The 25,524-nt window shown below is 38.7% G+C and overlaps 1 protein-coding gene across 6 annotated transcripts in view; it reads left to right on the top strand.

The window, feature by feature from the left end:
* MLLT10 (MLLT10 histone lysine methyltransferase DOT1L cofactor) overlaps positions 1 to 25,524 on the top strand; it is a 131,746-nt gene that overhangs the window by 71,973 nt on the left and 34,249 nt on the right. For 5 of the 6 annotated variants that reach the window (XM_086614921.1, XM_086614923.1, XM_086614925.1 and 2 more), the window contains one exon: positions 20,911 to 21,089. In XM_086614921.1, the coding sequence (XP_086471047.1) occupies positions 20,911 to 21,089 (179 nt within the window). Of the gene's footprint in view, positions 1 to 1,775; positions 1,795 to 2,408; positions 2,435 to 7,399; positions 7,433 to 20,910; positions 21,090 to 25,524 lie in introns of all 6 variants that reach the window. The other variant, XM_086614924.1, reaches the window with a different exon arrangement.

Genomic DNA, 25,524 nt, shown 5'->3' with positions numbered 1-25,524 from the left:
CCTCTATACCTTTGACTTACTAGCTAAATCTATTGGGAGAAAAAATTTAGACAAAATTATTCTGAAACAGTCTGTGCTACTACATTTGTCTGCTAGGTGCCCCAGAAGCTGAAGCAGGAAAAAAAATCTTGCTGTGTTAAAAAGCCAGTTTGTATTCCAGAGGAGACAGAACAGAAAGGACAAATTGATACTAATAGATATTAATGACCTTTTAGGACTAAGCAAACGATGCAGAAAACACAGAAGGCAAAATTTTTGTGCAGAGAATTTCTTTGTTCATATTTGAGGCTCAACAGAAATGTTGTTGGTTTGATACGAGATTAAAATGTTGAAATTGATGGCTGTTGGTGTAGGAAACATGGAGACATACGTGATTTATTCCCAGTTACTTGATGTGAGGTAGTAGAAACTTATGAAAATGGAGATTATCATGAAATGGATCCCCCTATCAATGTTCTTAACTAAAACAGACATTATCAGCAGCTACAACCGGAAGTAAGAAATTAGGATTTCCTGATGATGAGTACCGCATATTTTCATATTCTTAAAATGTTAAATTACAGTAAATCTTTAAAACTTGTGAAGTTGTAGGAGGCTGGTGGATAGTTAATGTTATATAATTAGGATGTGTCTGATACAAGAAAGAAAGATTTTAAAAGATGTAAAGATGTGATGAATAATGGCAGTTATTGTGAATTATGGAAAATAACTTATTGGACTTTTTTTTTTTTTTTTTTTTAATAAAAGGAGTGACATAGTACATGTCTACATTTCAGTTGATACAGCACGGCATTTCAAATAAAGACCTGTAATGATAGGATGTTGGCAAACCTTTGCGTTATATAGTTAATTGATAAGTCTCTATTTAATTTTGATCAGAGAATTATTAAATCAAAGTGTTCACTTTGGGGTTTTGTTGTTTCTCTGTGCATCAGTTATCAACCTTATGCTATTTACTGGAAAATTCTGCAATTTCTGAAAAAATCTGGGTATGAGGACAGGGTAAAATGGATCTCTTGGAAAGCAATACAAAGAGTTGTATTGGTGGAGCTAAAGTAAAAGATTATGTCTAAGAAAGATGGATGTGTACTTGCAGGATAAGGATGGCCTTCTGGGGAAGGAAGGGCTGAAAAGAAAAAGGATAAAGGTGAATAATCAGTTCTATCTGAGTTTCCAGTGCTGAGCTGTGTTAAAAAAGGTTTGAATATATAAACAGCAAACCAATGGGAAAGGTAGCTTTGTGTTCAGTAGAGTGCATCTTGAATACTGTGTCTAGTTCTGGTACTTGCTGTGTGTAAAGAAGAAAAGAGCCACGAGAAGGATTCAAAGACTGGAAAAAGCATGTTATTGTAGAAAACCGAAGGACTGAGTTTATTGGACTGTGGAGATTGTATGGGGGACTGAAAACTGATACTATAATGATCCTTAACCTAACAAAAAAGGTAAAACATGATCAAGTGAGAGAAAGTAGTAGTTGAACAATTCTCAGTAATGGTTCTGAAAATTTTGAGGTAATATGTCTTCTAGAAGATATACTTTAGTTGAGCATATTTATTGGATTTGCAGGTGCAGGAAGTTCTAGAGCTGAGAATGAAATCACGTGCTCTCTGAGATTCTTGTTTGGCTCTTATCTGTGAACCTAATTCTGTGCTGTATTATCTCTTTGATTTCTAAAAGAAAAATTATCATGGTGCATCACTCTGGCATATGATGCAAATAATGTGTTTCAAAATGCAGTAGTTAGTAGGGAATTATCAGGCAGTATAGACGGGCAGAAATTAGTTCCCAAAACAGTATGTTCTATGCTTTTGTCAAAGACTGGGAAGAAATTAAGAAAACTTTGCTGCTTGCTATGAGGGGTCATGGTGATTTCTAAAAATATATGCTGTAAGAAATGTACTCAGAAGTAATGAATAATAATTCCTTGATTAAGAAAATTTTGAAAATTTTGAAAAACACTGAACAATGAACCATATAACAGAAGTGTTTTGAAGACAGTTCTGAAAAACTTCTGAATAATGATGGAGAACTGAACATTATCTCATATTGAGATGCTTTAGGGGGAAAAAAGGCTCTTGTCATCCATGTGAACACGGTACTCATTTCAAGAAGGAATAAAAAAAGTTCTATCACTTGAAATTACTCCATAGATATTGCAGCTAGCAGAGTACTATATTTAATTCTGACATCAATTTCCTCCTAAAATAAGAATATAAGACAGTTGAAGAGAGGCATACAATGATCAAGATGTTTAAAAATGTCCCTTTCAGAGAGTATTAAGCTCTTTGATAGACTGAAGTATCTTTAATTTGAGAATATTTCAGTTTACAGAAATGGTTAGAAGCATTATCATAATTGTTATACAGGAAGAATTAATATTCCTGGTTGAGATTTTTTTGCTGGTGATTGCATACTGGTAGTTGCCCCATTTTCTGTTTTTAAAAAGTTGACAGAAAAATACAGAACTATAGTACTTAATTAGATGGGCTGCTGAAAACAAGAAATGTTCAGCCTTTCCACCTCTGAAGTCTCCAGGCTGTCTGACTTTCCATGCAAGCAGTGGTTTGTGCATTAGACACAAATCAGCTCCCCTGTGAACTCGCAAGACTAGAAACTCTTGGAGCATTGCTTTGAAACAAAACTTGATTCAAAACAAAACTAAAGAAGAAAACTTTCCTTTCTCAAAAAATTGTAGATTTTTCTTTTTTGAGTGAAAACAGATGTGAACGCTTTCTGGAGTGAAAAATGTCAAGGGAAGGTGAGTTCTAATAACTAGGGTGTAGTTTGCATGTCACGCTTCTTAGGGTGCTTATGATGGAGAAGACCTTGGTCAATGTGGAAATAAGATTTTACCTGACTTGTTACTTGATGTCTGAGAATGTAAGTGTCTGTCAGGTTAAAATGGAGATTTGGAAGATTATATACTTGAAACAAGATTCCCTAATTATGGTGTGACTCTGGGCATTAGTTTCTGGTCATGTTTCAAAAAACATTGTTATTTATTTATTTATTATGCTTTGATAGTCAACAGAGAATAGTATGCTTAATTGATGAACTTATTGTAATAAGTTTTAGATTCTAAAAATATCCAACAAAACAAAAAAATTAATATAGGAAAGGGAATGTATATTTTTGTGAGTTCCCTTTCCAATCTTTCAATTTAAAAACAAAATGAAGATGATTTTAGTAGTTACTCATTTCAGGAGAAAGATGCAATGATTTTAAACAGCTGAGCAAGAAGATGTAATTATTTATAAACTGTTTGAAATGTTGTTTTTATTCAAGCTTTGCAAAACTACCAAATATAAGTTTAATAATTAATAAAATACATACTGTAGGTTTAGATTTTTTGCCCATACAGAATTATTTGCAGAATTGGCATCTAAATAGGATCTTTTTGAAACATAATAAACACCTGTATGAATACATTGGCTTTTTGTTAGTTGTATCTATAGTGGCAGAGAAGAAAATGGACTGGGGGGCCTAAAATGGGACTGATGAGCTGTACGTACTGCTCCTCTAATCTAGCTATAAATCTTTCTTGTCTGATGAGGGAAGGTTTTCAAAGAAGTTGATGAGCTTTTGTAAACTGTTTGCTTTTAGATTATGTTTGACTTGTAAGCCTACGAAGTGCCTTATATATATTTGATGTTCGGTTTGAATTCCCAATAAAAACTCACATATTTTAGGCCTTTGTAACCTGGGTAAACTACACCGTATGGATGAGATCCAGCTGACAGCTTTGCTATTATTGTTGCACAGTGAACAAGATAAGTTGCCTGCTTTTTCAGGGGTCGATTGTCTTTGCAGGTACATGGAATAAAAGTATGTGGCGTTATCATTATTATATTTAAAAAAAAAAAAGGTAGAGAAAATGTACTGAAACTTCCAGTTTTGTTCTTGGGTTATGTTAGTTCTTTAGCTCTTTTTATAAAACTAAGAATTAGAATTTAAAATAGAGCAGGGGGACAAGGAGACACTCTGAAGCCATTAAGATTTCTGTTCTATCAGATGTCTTTGTTGCAGGACTTGATATTTGGTTTAGAAGTATATCCCTTTTCTGAAGATCAAGGAAATACTACTTAAATGAAATTCTATTGCTGCGTGGAAACTGAAGTGAGATACAGGTGTTGTTTGCTTACTTGCAACTGTTTAGTTCACAGGATCTCCTTTAAAAATTAGGCTTAAAAACTCCCTTCATTTGATATTATTTTGTGTATATATATTTAAATTAAAATATACATCTTCTTGAGTGCGAACATTTTTCAGCATCTGGAGTCAATTTGCAAGATGTACGGCATTCCTTGTAAGTCAAATACAAGATAGCAATCAGTCTTTTAACTCCATAAAATCTGTTAAAGGTGACATGGGAACATAAAAAAAGTGTGCGTGGGGGAGAGAAAACAAGAGGCTTAACTATAAAAGGAGCAGTAGGGTTTTTTACCCCTCCTTGAAAATTTTACTTTTCAGATGTTAGAGTTTCAAGTCGTTCAGAAATCAAGTATAACTGAAAAATAAGTGGCGTGTATGTGTTGATGGTATTTGCAGTGGTTTTGTCCCTGTGAAGACTGTCCAATTCATATGGTAAAATTATTTTTTTGTTGTTGTTCTCAGTCAGAGATGGTATCACTGCAGTCAGTTTTTTGAAATCAGAAGGAAATGTACTTCACATCAAATAAATGGAAAATTTAAATGCCAAGAGCTGCAGTATCGTAAGTTAAACTGACTGAAAGTTGTTTCAGGATTACGAACAGGGTGATGAATATGTATATAAGAGACGGCTCTGATGTCTAGAGCTGTTGTTGATTATAGTAATAATTTCTGAGATTCCTTAGTAAACTTTTAAAAAGAAAACAACAACAAAATAGATACAGTAACGTCATGTAGCGGTATAAGGAGGACTAGTTACTGTAAAATAATGGAGCTTTTAAGTGAAAGGTATTGCTTGGGGACAAATCTGTTAAGACTGTGACCAGTTTGTATTTGTGCCTAGGATTGGCCCGACTTTTCTCAAATGTTTACTCCATTGTAGCACATGCTTATTGTAAAAAGTTGATTCTGATAGTTACAGTAGCAGACTATTAAAGTGTAATTCATGTGTCCTGGAATTGGCAGTGTTCTCTTCAGGCGTGTGTATACCTGAAATGTTGAAAAGAGTACTTTTCTGCATTTAGTAGCTGCAGTTGGAAGGAATTCTACTGCAAGTTGTTTCTTTCAGTTTGTTTTTATGCGTGTTCTTGAGTTGTCAGAGAACTACTTGTTTTAACCCCATGTTGCTGACTAGGCCTACTGAATTGTTTTGTCAGCTCTTTAACTGTATCTTTTCCTCATTTGTCTATGAAATGTGTATCTTGTAGTAAATTTTTCACTGGGGCATATCTAGTGTATTCTGCTTTGAAAATTTCTGAAAGTTCTGCGTGATGCTTGGGAATACAACACATGCAATGGTTTAGGTTAATGGTAGCTCCTGTGTGGTACAATTTTGAAGTCAGAAAAGCAAAAGGTGTAGCTTCAGTCAGTCTAGGGCTGAACTTGTTTTAAAAAACCAAAACCACTCCCACCCCCAAAAAACCTACCCAGCAGTTCCTTAAATTTGAAAGGGGCTTTCCTTAGTATCAAAAGCAGTGGTGGATCAAAATGGCTGCTATTTCATGTGCACAAAAATTAAGAGTGTAACTGGAATCAACTGACATGATTATAATCGAATAAAGGCTGTGGAGAGTAGGCATGGGTGAAACGATTCTGCTCTGAAGAGCGGCATACAGCACTTGCATCGCGTCCTCTGTACCCGAGGCAGAATTTGTCCCAATGGTATAGTGTATACGATCCCAGCCATATCAACTCTGCGTTTTAGTGTGGTTTGTGTGGTTTTGGTGTTTTTTTTTTCATTGTAAGGAACAGTTTTATTATAAGTGTATGTTGTTGTTAGTTCTCTGAAAACTGTTGAGATGTTAATGAAAATTATCAGTTTCATTTTTATCAGATTAATCCACTTTTGTCAGGAATCACCCAGGATTTTGTATATTGTGGGGATTTTTTTTCTCTACCACAAAATTAAAAAAAAATTTCTTTTACATTACAGACTTGGTCTAAAGACTAAGTTTTAAAAGTTTTTTTCCATGGAAGTAACTTTGACTAGTTATTCAAGCAAGTTTAGGCAGTAGGTAGAAGGCAAGGATTTTTTTTAATGATTTCTAAATTAGTTTTGCAATATTCTAGTATCAATGACAAAAGTTTCAATTGTCTTTGTTGTTAATTCATGTTTTTGGAATTCTGATGTTCAGAAGAGCTTGGCCATTAAAAAAAGGCTTATGACAGCAATCTTTAGTAGCTGCCAGCTGTGGGGAGAACAAAGAAGAGAAAAATAAAGCATAAAAGACAGTCACTCTGTTGAAACATAAACAATTATTACAGTCAGACCTCAGAGACTGATGCAGGTAGAAGATTCACCCATGGAAGTATGACAGAGATGTTTCCTACACTCTCGCCTGCAAAATCATTAATTTGATCATCTTGTCAAACCAGACGTGTAAGCTGAAGGCTTTGTTCATTTTAGTGTGAAAGAGTAAACTAGTAAATTGAAACTGAAATAATTTTGTAGTCATGAGGTCATTATCCTAAGTATGAATAAATTAATGGCTTAAATGGAAGATGTGGGCCATCTGCATGACTGCCATCACTCAGCAACTGGGCATAAAAGTGTTGTGTTGCTGTGGAGGCTGAGTTGCAGAGACTTCTAGCTACCCAGCAGAGGATGTGAGTGCATTATGGCAGTTCATGGTCAGAGATCATTATTCTCTAAAAACCCCAACCCTTGAAGAAAAGGAAGTTCTTGTGAACATCTCCTTTGGCATACCACTAGTTGGGTGTTTTTTCTCACTACATGTTTGAGGTATTCTTCAACTGAGCTCCCTAAAGTCCAGGAGACACAACTGTTTTCTGTTAAACTTCTTGATTGAATGAGTTAATCTATCAGTGAAGCAAAAAAGATGCGTTGTGATTAAAATTAGCAGGGCAGCTTCAGTTTAAGTTTCTAAATTTGTTGCGGACAATGAAAGAAAATCAGTCTTTTGTTGAGCAGACTGATTGTCACTGGAAAGTATTTGACTTTTTATTTGTAATAGTAGCTTTAGAATGCAACTAATTGGTGTGTGCTGGAATGTTCTTGATATTTAAAAGCCAACAAACACTGACAAAAGAAATATAAGTAAAAAATTATAGAGGATAGAAATAAATCCATTTTACAATTTGAGCTACTGTAAATGATCAGAGCTCTAATACAAGAAAGATGTATTCAGGTATATTATTGTTCACTGAAATTCCTGTCTATACATATATTCTTTTGTGTGTCTGTTAAACATGATCTTAACATGAAGCCCTTTTTCTCCTAACTCAAAAGCTTTCTCGAAGTTGATGAATACCATACATAATGGTAAGTTATATTAGAATCTTTTTCAGAGGTTCATTTATCACAAAGGGTAGCCTTTTGTGGAAAAGCCTGATTGAAGGTCTGCATATTCTATGGATTGGGTGAAATACAGGTCTGCAGTGAGTCAATTGTTCAGTACTTGTGTGAAAACTTTGTAGATTGTCTGCAGGAGCCTGATAGGTCAATAGTTCCTCAGTTCTCTTTTTATGATCTTTTTGTATGTGCGCAGTAAAATGATAACAGTTTTATTCCAGTTCTAAGATTCTTTTCTTTAATTTTGTGAATAGTGTTTCTAGTTGTCCTTCTGTGCTCCATTCATAGGTGTGTTATAGTGGTGTCTACCTCAGGCATTCTCCCACTTGCCTTCCTGACTACTTAAATTACTATAAGTAGTGCATGTGAAGATAGCCTTGTTTTGTTCATTCTTTGTTCTGACAGCCCGATGCTGCCTATTTGTGTCACTGATAACAGTACTATCAGTTTCAGAGGGAGCAATATTGAATCTTTAATGTGTCTAATTGCCGTTTCCCTTTACTATTCTGTACCCCTAGTTCTGTATTCACTTTTAGCAAGCGAAAATGAAATATATCTTATTAAATTAGAAGTTGGTTTACTTTTTCAAGGCTTTTATTCATTTGTAGGAAACAATCATAACTATATTCACAAGTTACTGAAAGATTTAAGAGGGAATATTTACACTTAAAACCCTCTCATGGGGCTAATTTTGAAGATGATCAAGTTTATTTCTCAATGTTGTATTTAATTGGTGTCAGGCAATCTGTTAATAAAAATTGGAATTTTTTATCCATTGGTGTCGGCCAAATAGTGATTTTTTTCCTATGGCTGTATGTGTATGTTGGAAGAACAGTGCTGTACACATTGCAAGTTGTATTGACTTGGAGTTCTGCATATGCAAAAGAATTTAAATGTTTAAATGTTGCATGGTGAAGTTCTTTGTGTTTTTAAGCTAGCAATCATTAAGGTTTTATAGGACTTTGCTTTTCATGCTATCAGAGTCACGAATTACATCTGTTAGGCAGATGTCTATAGTGATGAGTCTCTTAAATAATTTAAAAAAGAAATCAATATTACATTAAATTCATATTTCATAGTCTACATGCAGTGAGAAATATTGAAATTCTCTAGATTTGCTTTGCTTTAGTAAAATAGGTTTAGCTTTTTTCCTTTTGATATAGGGTTTCCCTCTCACTCTCCCAGGTATACAGTGCTCTGAACCAGCTTTGAGATGAAGGAAAGCAAGCTCACCATTTTTCTGACCAAAAATAAAACATCTGAAGGGTATCTGACAAAGCTTGCTGAATTTGGACTTGGTGAGTTTCTGCTGTTTTATAAGCAGAGCCTTTTTGGTGTTTAATGTTGAAGAGGTGTAGGTTCACAACAGAACGAAATAGAAGTTGATGGAACGCCATTTGTGATGACTTCTTTCCACATTGCACTTTTTTTGCATAGGAGTTGGAAGGTGGTTATTTAATGTTGGATACTTTCTTGTCAAGCAATAATAATGCTTTGTATGACTTATTATTGTGGGGCAGCATAATGTTACCCATGTGTATGTTTTAGAGCAGTGCTTGGACAGGATTTGTCAACTATTCTGCCCCCCTACTGCCCTGTTTTTTTTTTTTGGGGGGGGGGGGGGCTGGTCTGTGTGTGTGTTTTATCTACCTTCCCATGTTTCGCTAAGAAGTTGGTTACTTCCCCCCGCACCCCCCCCCCCCAGTCTTGCAGTTGTGTGTTTTTTCTTTGTATGCCCTTTTTTTGGCAGAGGCACATATATGGCCAAAATCAAGGAGGGTAGGTAGAAATCTGATAATATGAACAGCAGGGAAAGATTTTGCCATATGTATAGGATGAAAAGAAAGTATTCAAGCTTAAGCTAAATATTTAAATATAGGAAGGTAATTTACTCCAACATCATATTCAGATTATGAGTCAGATAATGCTGAGGACTGTAAGCGTCGTTTTCTGTAAGAGTTTTGATGTCTTTGACAGTGTATCAGCAAGAAAGTATCAAAAAGAAAAGAGTTTTTGTTTGAGTGGAGACAAATACAAGTTTGGAGCCTTTCTGTGACTGCTTCTCGCTTGTTTTGTCTTCTGTTTTATTTCTTACTCCTGTTCTGTTTTCAGTTCTCTGTTTATGCTTGTTCTGTTTTATGCTCATTTGTGAGTTGCAGTGAGGAGGGTCATAGTACAGAACAGACGTCCATCGTGCCAGTCCTAGCACCATGGTTGGCTTTAGAAGACAGCACATTTCCAAAGAAGGTTTTCAGTTCTGTAGGCTTGGCCCTTGCATCGGTGCAAGCAAAATTTAGTATTTATGGTATGATTTTTTTTAACAAGATAACTTAAACTAGTCAGAATCTTTACTGAGTATGAATGACTTAGAATTTTTGAGTCTAGCTCAACTTGGGCAGATTTTTACAGTGTTGATGAAAAGGCATCTTGCCTGTATTTTGAAGCATAGGGACAGTAGCACTTGGTTAAACCATGTGAATTTTAAAAAAGGGAAGAACAAGAGAAAGACAAATTACAAAGTCATCCTGAAGAGTTCCTTTATGCCCATTTTTCGAAGAGTACTGAATAACAGCCTTAAGTATAACTTACCTGTTCATGAGTTTCTTCAATACCACTTCAAAGCTTTAGTCCTTGCTAATGACAGCTGTGTGTAGTCTTTCAGCAGTTTAGGCAACAGCTATTCCCCACCACCAGAAACAGCTAATCACAACAGAATTGCAGTTGTTATTCGTTTGGCTCTCTGGTAGCCCCCTTTTTGAAAATTCTGGCTCAATCAAGCATCCTGCAGCATGCCTTCAAGACACCAACTTCAGATCACTGGAATCCAAAAGAGAGAAAACTTTGGAACTAGAATCTCCTTTAAAAGACTCTATTATGTTAACAGTGAAGAGGAATCTAGTGCTTCCAGTGACTCACCGTTTCAGCACTCAATACAGATTGCTGTCAGAATGGTTTAAAGGTATGGTAGGGTTTTGGAGATCTTGAGCAAACACAGTAAGTTCTCCCTGGAAATCGTTAAGAAAGGTAGATCACAAGCATCTTGCTCCTACTCAGGAATACTCATTTAGTGAGCCTAAAACTGCTTTGTTTTTTGTGTGTCATATTAAAGTAGCTTAGGTTTGTCTTGGCTTACCATGACAAAAGTGAATGTCTACCTTTCTTTATTTATCCATAGTTCTTCTATATCTGTCTAACTTTTTTCTTCTTGCAAAGATCTTTCTGTGCTGTGACACACTTAAACTACAGGTCTTCCCTGTAGCACTGAGCATATGTGTCTCAGATACAATCATGGAGCTCTTTATCTTATTGCTCTTACTTTAGAAGAGTACTTGAATTTCTTGAATTAGACTAAACATGAAATTCTTAATATATCTTATTTCATAAAGCTGAATTAATTATCTATGTGAACCTTAAACAGGCAATTATAAAGCATATCAAAGATCTATTGTGGGATATCAGAACATCTGGAGGAGACAAAAGGGTTTGTCCCTGTGTTGTCCCCATCTTCCACTCTATCATGGTTTAGCCCAGCCGGCAGCTAAGCTACCATTGCCTCTTGCTCACTCCTTCCTCTGCGTCCTGGTTTCAGCTGGGACAGAGTTAGTTCTTTTTAGCAGCTAGAAGAACTCGGTGTTTTGGTTTTAGTCTGAGATTTGTTATGAGAAGAATGTTGATAACGCACTGATGTTTATAGTTGGCACTGAGACATCAAGGACTTTTCAGCTTCTCATGTTTTTCCAGTGTACAGGTGCACGGCAGGCTGGGTGGGGAGCACAGGAGCACAGCCGGGACAAAGGGTCCACAACTCCCCTTACGATTTGAACGTAGATTTAGGATTGAAGGCTAAATTGGCCAATGGAGTATTCCATATCATGCAGCGTCATGCCCAGTATAAAGGTGAGGGTTGACCAGAAAGAAGGGTGTTTGCTCTTCTGGGGGCCCTTGCACTTGGATTGCGCTCTCTCTCTAGCTGTCTTTTGGGCCTTTTGCTCGTCCAGGATTGCAGTGTCAGGACCTACCTGTTTCAGGATCGTTAGTCCAGGATGGCATGGGCCTCGGTCACCGGGTGGTGAGCAATTACGCTGTGCATCACTTGTGTGTATTAATATCATTATATATATTCATATATTAATAGTAGTAGTATTAAATTGTTCTTTCAACCCACGGGTCTCTTTCCCTTTACCCCTTTAATTCTGTTCCCCATCCCCAGAGAGTGGGGGAGGATGAGCAAGTGGTTGTGGGGCATTTAGTTGCTGGCAGGCCTAAGCTGGGACACTCTGCCCCACCTCCGTCCACCCCTGGTGGAGTGGAGAGGAGAAAAATGTAACAAAAGGCCTGAGGGTCTAGATAAGAACAGGGAGGGATCACCCACTGACCATGGCCCCTGGGCAAAACAGACTTGGCTTGGGGACAAATAAATTTAATTCATTATCAGTTACTTCAGAGAGGATAAGGAGAAACAAAGCCAGATCTTAACAATACCTTCCTCCACCCCTCCCTTCTTCCTGGCTCTGCCTCCTCCTGGCAGTGGTGAAAGGCATGAGGAATGGGGGTTGCAGATCAGTTGGTCACATGCTGCTTCTGGCACTGCTTCCTTAAGAGAGGAGGACTTGTCACACTCTTCCCCTGCTCCATTGTGGGACCCCTTCCCGTAGGAGACAGCTACCCACGAACTTCTCCAATGTGAGTCCTTCCCACAGGATGCAATCCTTACCCATCAGATTGCTGCAATGCAGGCTTTTCCCACCGAGTAATGACTTCTTTGGGTTGCAGCCACCTGCTCTGGTGTGGAGTCCCTTTACACAGACTGCAGATGCATCTCTGCTTCACTGTCAGTCTCCAGCAGCATGGGGGTGTCCTTTCCCACAGAGACAATCCTCTATGAATTCCTTTAGGCACAGCCATCTGCTCCAATGTGGGGTTCTCCATGGGCTGTGAGTGAACAACCCCCCACCTCTCTCCTCTCTTCACTGCAGGTCCCATGTGGCATGGGTTCCTTTGTCCCTTCTTAAATAGAGCATTTGCAGAGGTGCTCGTTGACTTGGTGCTGGCTAGAGGGGAGGGGGATCTGACTTGGCCAGAGACCAGTCAGACCGGTTTTGAAGCCTGGGAAACTCCTCACAGCTCCTTACAGAACCTATCTCTGCAGCCCCTCCCCTGCTACCAAAACCCCACCACACAAACCCAGCACATGTTCCCACCTCCCCCCAAAAGAGACCTCACAGTTTGAGTTTTAGCTTTGCCATGAGACATGGTATGAAAAGTTACAACTGTTCAGAAAGGATTGAAAGAAATTCATTGAGGAAGAGTTGGAAAGCTAATAATTACAAAGACCATTGCTCAAGCTCAAAATCTGTAACTTAGAGATATCTAGAGGCTGGGAGAATGTTTGAGGGAAGTACTTGCCCTTTTCTGGTGCTTTTCCATGTGCAGCTGCTGTTGGTTGCTGTTAGAGAGGGATATATTGGGCTAGAAACATGATACAGTTCTCCCGGTGTTCCTAGTCCAGTGTCATTCATCTGTCTCTTCATGTTGTATTCAAACCTCTCCTCTCAGAGAGTGAATTTACCTTGGCTGGACTATGAAAAATGTGGGTTTGAGCCCTTCTGCAGTGGAGGGCTGTAGTGTAATACTTGTAGCAGCTTGGATTAATTCAAAGAAGGAGTAGGCACACTCTGCTCCAGGAAGCTGTGACTGTTCTGATAGTGGTTTAGGCAGTTTTGAAATCTTGTACTTAAAAGCCTACCTATGGAAATAAAAGTCTAGTTGAGGACATGGTTTTGATGGGTGGACCACTCGATGGATAAGGAATTGGCTGGATGGTCGCACTCAAAGAGTTGTGGTCAATGGTTCAATGTCCAAGTGGAGGTCAGTGACGAGTGGTGTTCCTCAGAGGTCAGTACTGGGGCCGGTGCTATTTAACATCTTTGTTGGTGACATGGACAGTGGGATCAAGTGCACCCTGAGCAAGTTTGCAGATGACACCAAGTTGTGTGGTGTTGTAGACACGCTAGAGGGAAGGGATGCCATCCAGAGGGACCTTGACAGGCTGGAGAGGTGGGCCTGTGAGAACCTCATGAAGTTCAACAAGGCCAAGTGCAAGGTCCTGCACGTGGGTCAGGGCAATCCCAAGCACAAGTACAGGCTGGGCAGAGAATGGATTGAGAGCAGCCCTGAGGAAAAGGACTTGGGAGTACTGGTGGATGAGAAGCTCAACATGAGCCGGCAATGTGCACTGGCAGCCCAGAAAGCCAACTGTATCCTGGGCTGCATGCAAAGAAGCGTGGCCAGCAGGTCGAGGGAAGTGATTCTGCCCCTCTACTCTGTTCTTGTGAGACCCCACCTGGAATACTGCGTTCAGCTCTGGAGTCCCCAACACGAGAAGGACATGGAGCTGCTGGAGCGGGTCCAGAGGAGGGCCACAAAGATGATCCGAGGGCTGGAGCACCTCTGCTGTGAAGACAGGCTGAGAGAGTTGGGGCTGTTCAGCCTGGAGAAGAGAAGGCTCCGGGGTGATTTTATTGCAGCCTTCCAGTACCTAAAGGGGGCCTACAGGAAAGCTGGAGAGGGACTTTTTACAAGGGCATGTGGTGGTAGGACAAGGGGCAGTGGGTTTAAACTGAAAGAGGGGAGATTTAGATTGGATATAAGGAAGAAATTTTTCACTCAGAGGGTGGTGAGGCAGTGGAATAGGTTGCCCAGAGAAGTTTTGGATGCCCCATTCGTGGAAGTGTTCAAGGCCAGGTTGGATGAGGCTTTGAGCAACCTGGTGTAGTGGAGGGTTTCCCTGCCCATGGCAGGGGGGTTGGAACTGGATGATCTTTGAGGTCCCTTCCAACCCAAACCATTCTATGATTCTATGACTGTGTACTGACTGAGCGTGTTTAAGCAACTCATATGTGTTGTTTCATGTTAGTTAGCTGGTATACGTATTCCTTACTGTTACAGTTTATTGAAGAGTGAGTTCTGTAACACTGCTGACGTGTGTGGTCGTTAATGAATGTGGGATCAAGTACAAAATATATTGTTCGCTACAGCAGGTGGGACTATTTGAGCAGAGGAGTAGACCATTTTGGTAGCTACATGGATCAGTTCTGATCCTTCACCTCCCACCCCATTATTGAATACATTTCTGAATGACTGTAGATAGCTGTATAGTCAGGATCATGAACATAAGACTGGAAGTAGGCAGAAGAGATTGACTAAACATCTTTTGCTAGCTGAGCTGTCAAAGATTTGGCGTTAATTTTAATGGAGTTTGATAGCAGACTTCAGATGATATGACCTTGTTCTTAGATCACCGTTTCATCATATATGTGACATTGCCATGCCTAATTGTGTTCCTCAGTTGTGTGAAGGTTCCTGTCAAGTATTTTGGTTTTTGACTAAATCCAATCTATGGAGTATTTTCAAAGGGAACAATTATGGCAGTCTCTTCTGTCAATAGGTATGATTCTAGAATAGTTGTTCCATTTTTGAGAATGTATATACCTGTATTTTGTATCTTCCCTCTTCCCTCCCGCTGCCAGTGGTACGTATACTTGAGTGCTTTGATTCTGGGAGCTTTTTTCCTTTCTGCTTCATTGTGGAGAGGACACAGAATGCCCTTCATAAAAAGAGGGTATTTACTGTTGATCCATGACAGAGGCTGCTGTGCCTCTATCAATAAAGGACCTCCAGTCACTGAAAGGGAGGGAAATGCTGGCTTGTTACCAGGCTGCACATCAGTAACTATAATTTCCATGCACTTCTAGAAGCATTACTCCAGAATCTTGTAGAAATCTATCTGAAAGTGAACTGTACCACTTTGCTCACCAGCAGCAGGGCAACAGCTTGATTGATTCTTAGATTTCAAATTTCTTCATGAAGGAAACAGGTTGGTCCTAGCATCCAAGCTATGGTTTCATATCTCAGATGACTTGAAATGAAATATTGTTGCTAGCTTGGCAGTTTCAAACACCACTTTCTTTTTTATCTTTAGACAGCTGTGTCAAAATAACCTGTTTTTATTTGCTTGTGTTTAGCATTAGATTCACTTTAGCTTCTGTTCAAATAAATAGTGGGATACTTCTTCCACTATTAACATTCTACTGGAATAGAAGACGTTCTTTCTTGTATAGCTAATCAGTTTTTCTACATTGTCATGGTTTGATGTGGAGGGGTGGGGGTTCTGGTGGCAGGAGAGGGGTTTTGCTCCCTGCAACCTCCCCGGTTTTGGAACCGGGTTAGGCTTAGTTCTGGCCACCAGATCAGACTGCCATCCCCCTCGGGGTTGAGCCAATAGGGCGCCTCTGCGAATTGCCCTATTTAAGTCAGGACAAAGGAACCGGAAAAGGTGCTTTGCCCAGGATCGAGCAGAGAAGGGCGGAGGGCACTGCCCCCGCTCCCTGGCTCCCGGCCGGGCAGCTGCCTGCGTCAGGCTGGCACCACCCATGGAGAATGGCGGCGGCGGAGCCAGCTGGGGAACTTGGGGGCACCCCACTCCCGGGGTGCCCACTGGGCTGAGTTCACCTGGAGAGGACTGAGATCTGAGAGAAACAGCCGCATCGACAGCAGGTCAGTGAGGATGGAGCGGGAGGAGGTGTGCCGGAGCCGAGTTTCCCCTGCGGCTGATGGTGAGATAGCAGGCTGCCCCCCTGCAACCAGGACGGCCTCGGTGGAGCAGAGACCCACTCGCAGCCCGTGGGGAGAAGATGCCTGAGCCTGAGGATGGTCGTGTTGGGATGCACGACAAGGCAGAGAGGCATCTGGAGTCTGCGTGATGACCCACGCCGGAGCGAGTGGCTACAGCTCCCTAAGTACCCGAGACTGTGGTAAAGCCCACACCGGAGCAATCTGTGGGGAAGGATTGTTTCCAGTGGGCTGGACTCACGCTGGAGAAATTTGTGGATTTTTCCTCGTGGGTAGGGGATCCATTGGAGCAGGGGAAAAGGGTGTAAGGACTCCTCCTCCTTTAAGAAAGAAGCAGTAGTAACAGCACGGAATGAACTGACCTGCACCCCCCAAGTCCCTGCCCCCTGTGCTGCTGGGGGGAGGAGGTAGAGCCAGGAGGAAAAGGAAAGGGGGGGGGAAGGTGTCCGTTTTAAGATCTGGTTTTGTTTCTTTCTGTCCTCTCGAGTAATCGGTTTTGTTTCCCTTTGTCCTTCTAAGTAATCATTAATAAACTGTTTTGCTTTGAGAAAGCCCTGTCCGTTTTGCCCAGGACCATGGTTGGTGGGTGCTCCCTCTGTTCTTGTCTCAACCCTCAGTCCCTTTGTTTGTGTTTTTTTTTTTTTCTCTCCTCTCTACTTTACTGGAGAAGGAGAGACTGTGTGAGTTTTAGTTGCTGGATCAGCCTAAAACCACGACATACATGTTCAGTTACTTATTAATGGACTACTTCGTTCAAAGGCACTTTTTCATTTTGCTCTGTATAGAAAGTTGTCGTGGTTTTAGAGGAGACTTTTTGAGATCAGGGGAAGTAAAGGTACTGAAAACGTGTATATAGCTTCAGTTTTTGTGAATATGTTCTTAAAACTCAAAATTTCCTGCCCTGTCCGTCCTCCCCCAAGTAGGAAGGTTCTGTAATTGTATGCAACTTCTGTGGTTTGCAAGTTTACATTTTTAAAAAACCTCTTTGACCAGATGCTGCTTATTCCTTAAGTTTTGACGTAATGCTAGGATCAGCAGCCTATAACAGATATTTCAAATAACTACCTCTTTTCACAATTATTGCAGGAGTTTCAAGTTACTGACTTGAAAGACAAAATAGGCTTTATGGTAGGGAGAACATTTTCCTGAGGAAGCAGTCTGCATGTTGTCTTGATTTTGGCCCGCAGTAATCTTTGAGCCTGTTGTCCAATTTCGAGCAAACTTGATAAAGGAATATAAAATACATAAGTTCCTGTAATAGGGACGGACAGTGCCTGACTACAAGAGTAGCCACAGCCTGTCTTGTCTCTTGCTGAACTAGGCAATCACCAGCACAGGAAGGGACTGTGAGGGAGCTGAGTAACGTCGGGGGCTCTAGTACTAGGAAATAAAAAGAACTGAGGATTTCACAGCTAGATACAGAAAGCGTGATGGGAAAGCTTGGTGCGTCGATGTCATCTGTGAGATGCGACACTGTTGAAAGCAGTATTTAATCTGCTTTGTTAATTCTTCTGCTCATGGAACTACTTATTTTTGAGATTTTGAATAAAATCACTAAAATTGTTCTGTGTGCCACTTGGTGTATGTTGCTGCACAGCTAGTTCTGACTTGAGGCTATTTTGTTTTTCACTATTCTTGAAGTTCTTTTATTTCTTTTATTATCTGTTTCATCGATTGTCAGCAAAAAGAATACAGTTTTTTCTAGTCTGCATAATCTGATGTGTTCCCTGCTCTATAGTACTACCCTTCTGTGCTAAGCAGGCAGTTATTTGTTGTCCAGAGATGCTTTTTTTTTTTCAGTTGCCTTTTTAAGCCTTTCGCTCCAGCAGTGCAGACTATACATGCGTTTTATCTGTCAGAACCTGAAACCACATTCTGCAGCTGTGTTAGTGGTGTTAAGCAGAGTCAGGCTTTACCTGAACGGTGTCACGTGTCCATTTCTGCCTGTAGTTGAAGACCAGTGTTCTGCTTAATATGCTAAAGACTGTCTTTAACCCTGCTGTTTATGCCTCTGGCAAACTATAGAATGTGGTTCATCACAAGCTATAGCTATTTGGCTTTTCGATAATATGGGAAGGACTTCAAGGTGTTTTGTTTGTTTTAAACATTAATGTGGTTTATAGTGATTTATTCAGGCTTTCATTAATCCTTTCCTGATCCAGAAAGTGATTTATCTCTCACAAAACCCCAAAAGGACAACTTGATATATTTGAGACCTTTTAAATATGTACGTTCTTGTCTCTCTAATGTGATATGCACATAGTTTTTATACCAAGATTTTTGAAATGCTGTGAAAATCAACATTTATTTTTGTGTTCAGCATAGAGTTCTTATTCAAAACTTGCATGGAGTAATCTTGGTTGCATGACTAGTTCCAGAACGTGCAGGTACTTTATGTATTAAGTAGGTATTGCTAAATGGAAATACTTAGCCCAAACTGAGTGTGCAGATAGGTTGTATTTTTCCTGTATTTTGTAACAGCAACAAATAGTGACTTTTTTCAATACAACTACTACTACAAATAAATAATAGCTCACCTCATTCCGTTGACAAACTAGTTTACTGCTTGTCTTTCTTTTGAAATAGTTTTCTGCCCATGAGTTTATAACTATCTGCTTGTATTATAGAATTTTATTTTTAAGAGGAAGAATAAACCTTATCATTAAAATAGAAGCAGCAGCAGTTCTGCAGTTATTAAATATGTAAGATTTCAAAAAATTAAGAAAAAAATCTATAATAGCTTTAAAATTTTGGAGGTTTTTTACCTTTCTGGCAAAATATCTGTTTTACTACTTGACTCTCACCAGAAGTTTTGTTTTCTCCACTCATTACCATTGACGTTTTATGGGAGTGATAGCATTTGTGGTGATGAACTCTTCTGATTTGATCATACGTGTTGTGATGTTTCATGATTTTTACTCTTAAAATTCATAGTTCCTGGAGCCAGGTAATGGCATGAGAATCTCGTCTTTTTCAAGAATTTCTGTGCATTTATTTGTTTCAATGCATTCAAAATACAAAGGGTCAAACATCTCATCATTCTTATTAATTTGAAATCTCTGATTGAAAGCAGATTTAAGAAAAAATACCTTTTGAGAACCTAGAGCATATTTCAGTTTTTGTGGTTGTAGTAATATCGCATTTAAGAGTAGACTCAGTAGCAAGACTGTTTTGTTAATCATGTTCATTTTGGTGGTGTGTAGAGCAGGATCCAAATCTAGAGCAGGATCCATAGAATTTACTGTCTAGTTACATAAGGCAGATAAAATTGGAGAAAGGTCATAACAAAGTGAACACTTTAAGGATCTTAGCTGCTAGTAAGGCCGTAACTAGATTTTTGAGATGGTGACCAAAAAAAAGGGAGGTGAAGATGACCCAGGAATGTGTGCTAAATGGAAAGGATACAAAGGTCAGTGGAAAAGCAGAGCAGGTATGTAATTGCTATATGATGGAGAGACTGGGGAGAAGATGACAAGAAGTTACTAACCTCGGTTAGGCAGGAAAATAGTGTCGTCGGAATGCGTCTTTAGCTGTTTTTTTCGTATCTTCTACTGGGTCTGGCTGATTTTTTTCTTCAGTTTTTCTTGACAGTTAATAGAAGCAGGGAATTTAAGATGCATCAGTGTTTGCATATTATGTGTGGGTTTGAATGATGTTAGTCTTCCTTGACTGCCTGTGCTCAGAGGGATTGCTGGGTGGCGAGTGGTGTTTTAACATTGCATATCTTCTTACTGTCGCTGCCTTCTTCAAATCATGATTTGTATGAGTGACAAACTAGCTCCACCCTTTGCCTTCTAACTGGCATTTCAGTTCTGTTGCTTTTTTTGATCTAACCATGTTCATTCTACTTCTGTTTACTCCCTGTGGCACTCTTCCTCTAACTGCAGTTCAGTGCTACCATGCTTGATATTCCTTGGCCAGCTGACAGCTCACTTATCTAATGCACGTGGAGCCTAACAGTTTCATAGACAGGTACTACTTCTTGTCCTGGGCTTCTGGTCAGTAGGGTTTTTTCCCAACCTATATAATGAACTTTACCCTGCATGTAGATGAACAGAAGTAATGGCTTCACAGAGTGGTATGAACTCTTCCTATTTAAATTCCTGTAATGTACAAGTCTAACTAATGTTAATGAACATGTTAGTCATTTACTTGTTGGCTGTTCTAGCAGAAATGTTAGTCAAACATTCTTAGATCACAGATGGAGTTTTAGTTTGTGAATAAAAGAAATACCACCAGTTCTACCAGCAAATCTGAGGACTTTGTCCTCAGACTTGTCAACATTTTTCTGAAAATACAAAAGCAATCGTTAGTTGCCAAAATTTACAGTTTTGGACAAATGTATGTTGTCAGAAACATTTTACTTTAAAGTTAAAAATTGTTTTTTCCATTTGTATTGTGTACATTCAGTTATATAGCCCAATACTTCATTCTTTATCTACTTTAACTTTTACAGTAATTAATTGAAAGAACAAACTGATAGCAGGCTCAGGTGAAGGCAGGCATTTTAGCCAAAACTTCTGCTACTGTTAATATTTGAGCAGTTTGTAATGCACATAAATACTTGATTTATCACGTTTTACAAAAACTTAGAACAGAATCAGTCTGTGTTCCCTGAACTGTAGAATGTCACATGATGAGAGCACTTTTATCAATCAGCATGGTTAGAATTTCAACACAGGAGCTTTCTGCATTATATACTAAGTGGTCTTGTTTGTCTTGATTAATTTTCTACTGCGTATTTACATGGTTAATAGAAAACAGAGGGAGGGGGAGAGAGAGGAGATGCATGTAATTGTTTTTGTAATTTTTTTCAGGTATTTTTAGCAGCAATGATGTAGCAGTATCATTTCCAAATGCAGTATCTGGCTCAGGATCTAGCACTCCCGTTTCCAGTTCTCATTTACCTCAGCAGGCTTCAGGCCATTTGCAGCAAGTGGGAGCTCTATCACCTTCAGCTGCGCCTTCTATAACTACTGTTGTTGCTGCAACTCAGGTAAACTGTCACAAGAGTTTACGATAGCAAACCATGTTATTGACCTGCTTATTTTCAATGTTAAAAGAAACAATAACTTGTTTGGAAAATAGGTTAATAAACATTGTGTTTATTGTGAAAATGTTATAGTGGCTGGAAGTTCCCCATATTACATAGTCCCATCTTTGTAGAATACATAGATTTTTAAAAATGTTTTGTGAAAGTGTGTACTAGTAATGACTATATTATGACTAGTGACACAAATGCTGGTTACAGTTCATCAATGCTCTAACCAATGTCTTTTATCAGAACAATGTTTTAAGAAAGGATTTAAAAGAGGAAATCACGTAAAGTTTTGCATGTTTCATGCAAAAATGCTGGTTATCAGTTAAAGAACAGGAGGGGGTTCATTTGGGAGATTGACAAATGGACAACTAAGGCTAGCCCTCATAAAGAGGTGGCCAAGGCTGATATCTTGATAGCAAATGAAAGTTGATGTATATGCTATAGTTTTGTATTTGAAAGATCATCCAAATGAAGACATGTAGTTTAATGTTTTATGGTGAAGGGATAAGGCGGGTGCTGGAGAGGTGCAGAAGGGTGGCATAGTTGAAGTAATGAACCAGAAAAATATCTGTATGGTAGTATTTTGTATGAATTAAAGTTGGGCAAGATTGCATTTATCAAGGCAAGAGAGTATGAAGTTCATAGTTGTAGAGAGCCACGATGATTAGAGTATAAGCATGAAGGAATACTGTACTGGACATGATGTTTTTATACTTTGTGCTTCTTATATTTTTTGTTTTCTGATGGGAATCTTTTTTACAATGAATGTATCAAACATATCTTTTTTTGTGTGTGCATATAGCCATCAACTTTTAATTTATAGAGTCTACAGTGATTTAAGGTAGTGGATATAAAACTGGAGGATTAAAATCAAGCTTAGTACATACATACTTATGTGTATGTATGTGCACGTGTGCGTGTATAGTACATGTATGGCAGAATATTGTGTGCGGGCCAACACAGAATACATTTCAATATCAAATAACACTTCGTTGTTATAGGTGGCAGTTCATATTTTTATGTAATTCTTCTGGACTGCTTTCTAAAGAAATAAGGCTTGCGTTATGCCAGTGTGTCTGTGTGACATCTGTCTTGTAACTTTGGAACCCGTTGGCCAGTTTCACCCCAAGTTGGGTGACATCTCTGTTGCACAAATTGCTAGAAACTATTTTAAAGAAATGAATTAAAAACATGATGTTTTGACAAAGAGTCAATCTAGCTTTTGTGAAGGGAAATCACAACCAATTGGAGTTAGTTCCTTTTTTTATTAAAAAAAAAAAAAATTCCCAAAGAGTATTACATACCATAACTCACTGGAGACACTTATATTGAGCAGTGTGGAGATAAGGGGAGAGGTTGTGTCATAGTTTAGTAGCAGATTAAAAGATTTTTAAAAAGTCAGTGCTCAGTTTTCACAGTGGAGAGGTTTACCATCAGAGTCTTGGAAAGATCAGCATTATGGCCTTTTGTACAGCTCAACATATTCATAAATGATCTAGGAAAAGGAACAGAAGCCAAGTTTGCTGGTTATGCTAGGTTATGCAGTGAGCTATTATGAAGATCAGCTGTCACAACCTGCTGAAAGACCTCACCAGCATGTGTTGACAAGGTGGTAAGAGGGCAAATGTAATTAATGTTAAAGGGAAAAGGCTTTTTCTATTCAAAACAGATACAGTAGATATCAAAAGAGGTACAAGAAGAGCCGTGGTAGTGAACAATGGTGAGGAATAGCATCTTTATAAGGAATGACTAAATACTGTAAGACTCTTGGCCTGAAAAAGACGCTGAGGTGAGATAAGACAAAGGTCTGTAAAATCACAACGACATGGGAAAGCTGAATAAGCAAGAATTGTGTACCATCACTTCTGTTTGTTAAACTCTGTCAGAGGATAAACAGATTCAAAAAGCAATGGGACAGAGCCCATGTATAGCAGACAGGAACAGAAATACCATAGGATTTTTTTCCTTATGTTGCCACAAAAAGGTGAAATATACTCTGCGCTTTCTTTTAGTGTTTAACTGAATTAGAGAGTGCCCCATTGGTTAAGTGCCTAAATTTCCTATCCTTCGACACTGTTTTTTGGGAGATGTTGGATGTTATTTCCTGCCTCGGCCCCCTCCTCCAAGGAGTCGTGTGTCTTACTTCAGTACCTAACTTGTTTTCAAGCGGTTGTAGATTTACTCCTCAGGATCTTATTCACAGGTACTGCCATTTACAGAGTCTTTTGGATCTAAACTGTAAAAGGAGGTTGAAATGGTGAGAGGTTTTGGTTGACAGCCTTAAAAGAAAACTGTGTTTGCATAGAGAATTAATGAACTCCTATGCTGCTTTAACGATTTTAGGACTACACTTTGGTAACTACTGTCTGCCAGTTGGAAACTGGTAAAGGCATAGTCTTTGCTTTTTCTTCTGTCAATGCTGTCAACACATAAATTTGAACTTCGTCCTTCTATCATCTGAACCATTATACAAGCATTGATATTTCAACCAAATATTATGCCTCAGATTGTAGCATGACACATCTCGAAGTTATGCTCTACAACCAAGACACCTACATTTATTGTCCCAATCATTTTTCCCTTCTGTATTCCCTGTCTTCACCGTTTGCAGTTAGACTGGCATTTTTCTTTTTTGTCTGGCATCAAGTAACACCCACAGGTAGGCTATGCAAATTTACAGTTGAGGCTAAATTGCTTTAACTGTCACTTTTCTGTGTTTTTTGGTTGTTGTTTTTTTTTTTTTTTTTTTCACCTGCTGGTTTACTGGTTCTGAGAGAAACTTCCTACTAAGAAGCTGTAGTGGCAAGAGGTGAACAGTCAGTTGGTTTTAAAGTCCATGGACACTGTTCTTCCTCATTTATGGGGAAAATGAGTTTACGGGGTACTTTCTAGTATGGAGGAGAAACATGATGGATGTCTGTTGTGAATTTTAAATATTAAATGCTTTCATGTGTTTAGGATTGGTGCCACTTGCACTAGGCATATTAGATACTTTTTCCCAACTTTCAAGACTTAAAAATACCAAGCAGGTTTCGCCACTGGAAGTGTCTTATTAACACAAAATCATGACAACCACCTGTGACGTGCCTTTGTTTTTCCTGGGCTCTGGGAGTCTTTTTCAGTTTCAGTTGATGAGGTCTTCACTAGTGTTTGAAGAGACTCAGTCAAGAGAGCCTATTTTACCATACAGTTGTTCTCCAGTTCAAGAGAACCGTTCTTTTTTTTCATGCAGTTATCATACATGACTGATTATACTTCAAGGGCTAGAGTTTACCTACTTAGTTCTGCAAAGTTTCACCAGAGTGCTGTGTCTGCCTCCTGGGCTCTTGTGGATGTATTCTCAGTGTTTACCCACCTCTTGACCATGAAATTCTTCAAATAATGGTGTGCTAATGTGTTTTTTGTGTAGTGTTCTAATTAAAAGAAAATAAACCTAGATCTAGGTGTACATACGATCATTACAAGTTAAGGTAAGCTTATGCCTCAATAGCCAATAAAAAGTAATGTTTAAAAGTAGGTTTTATTTAAACTGTTAGTTAAGAGAGCAAGTATGTCTAAACCTTGGTTGCTTAGCTGTTTGGTCAGGATGGCAGACATGCAATGGGAATAGTACTAAAAATCAGGATAGCCTCAAAGATGTGCTGCTGAATTGTACTCCTCTAAGATTTCAGCTGTTAAGTTATATTAGATCTCTATTGGGCATTTGTAATTATGATTTTGAGGACATAATAAATTTGGCAATATTTGATGGATTTTTTTTTTTTAAAGCAAGTATGTTAAGACATTTTAAAGAGGAAGTCTTGGAAGAAATATATTTCCACAGAAATGGTTTCAAAATTGGCTGAACTATTTTGATTAGGAGGTTACGGTAGACATCTAATACAGAAAATGTTCTTCATAGCGTTAAGAAAATTTGCAAGCAATTGAAAGCAACTATCCTAAAGTGAGAAAATTAGGTAGTACTGTGCCTTTTGTTATTAAAAAAATAACTTCTATGCCCATGTAAAACTTCAGTGATTAAAATCCCCAAGTGCTGCTTTTTCCTTCAACAACTAAACAATGTTGATTTTAAAGCTTTTTGATTCTTTCATTCTATTCTCTAGTATGATATTTCCCATACTGTGGTTTTTGTTTGTCTGTTTTAGAGACAAAACCACAGTACAGGCCTTGATGCAATCACCTTTTCTTTTGTGTCTCATTTTCTTCTCCCTCATGCCACTCATAATTTTTATTCCAATCTAATAAATCCAGAAGAGATTATTAGCTTGTGTTTCATGCTGTGCCATAACTGAATTTAAATGCTGGTGTTCCTCACTAGGTGGGAATCAGTGGACTAGTAAAAATACCACTTGCTGGAAATGCAGATTTTTTTACATCCTGTTCCTCTTTT

The sequence above is a fragment of the Tauraco erythrolophus genome, chromosome 7 (genome assembly GCF_009769465.1).
Source record: "Tauraco erythrolophus isolate bTauEry1 chromosome 7, bTauEry1.pri, whole genome shotgun sequence".
Taxonomy (NCBI): domain Eukaryota; kingdom Metazoa; phylum Chordata; class Aves; order Musophagiformes; family Musophagidae; genus Tauraco; species Tauraco erythrolophus.
The sequence above is the reverse complement of the archived record's forward strand: the minus strand, read 5'-3'. Positions and strand labels throughout refer to the sequence as shown.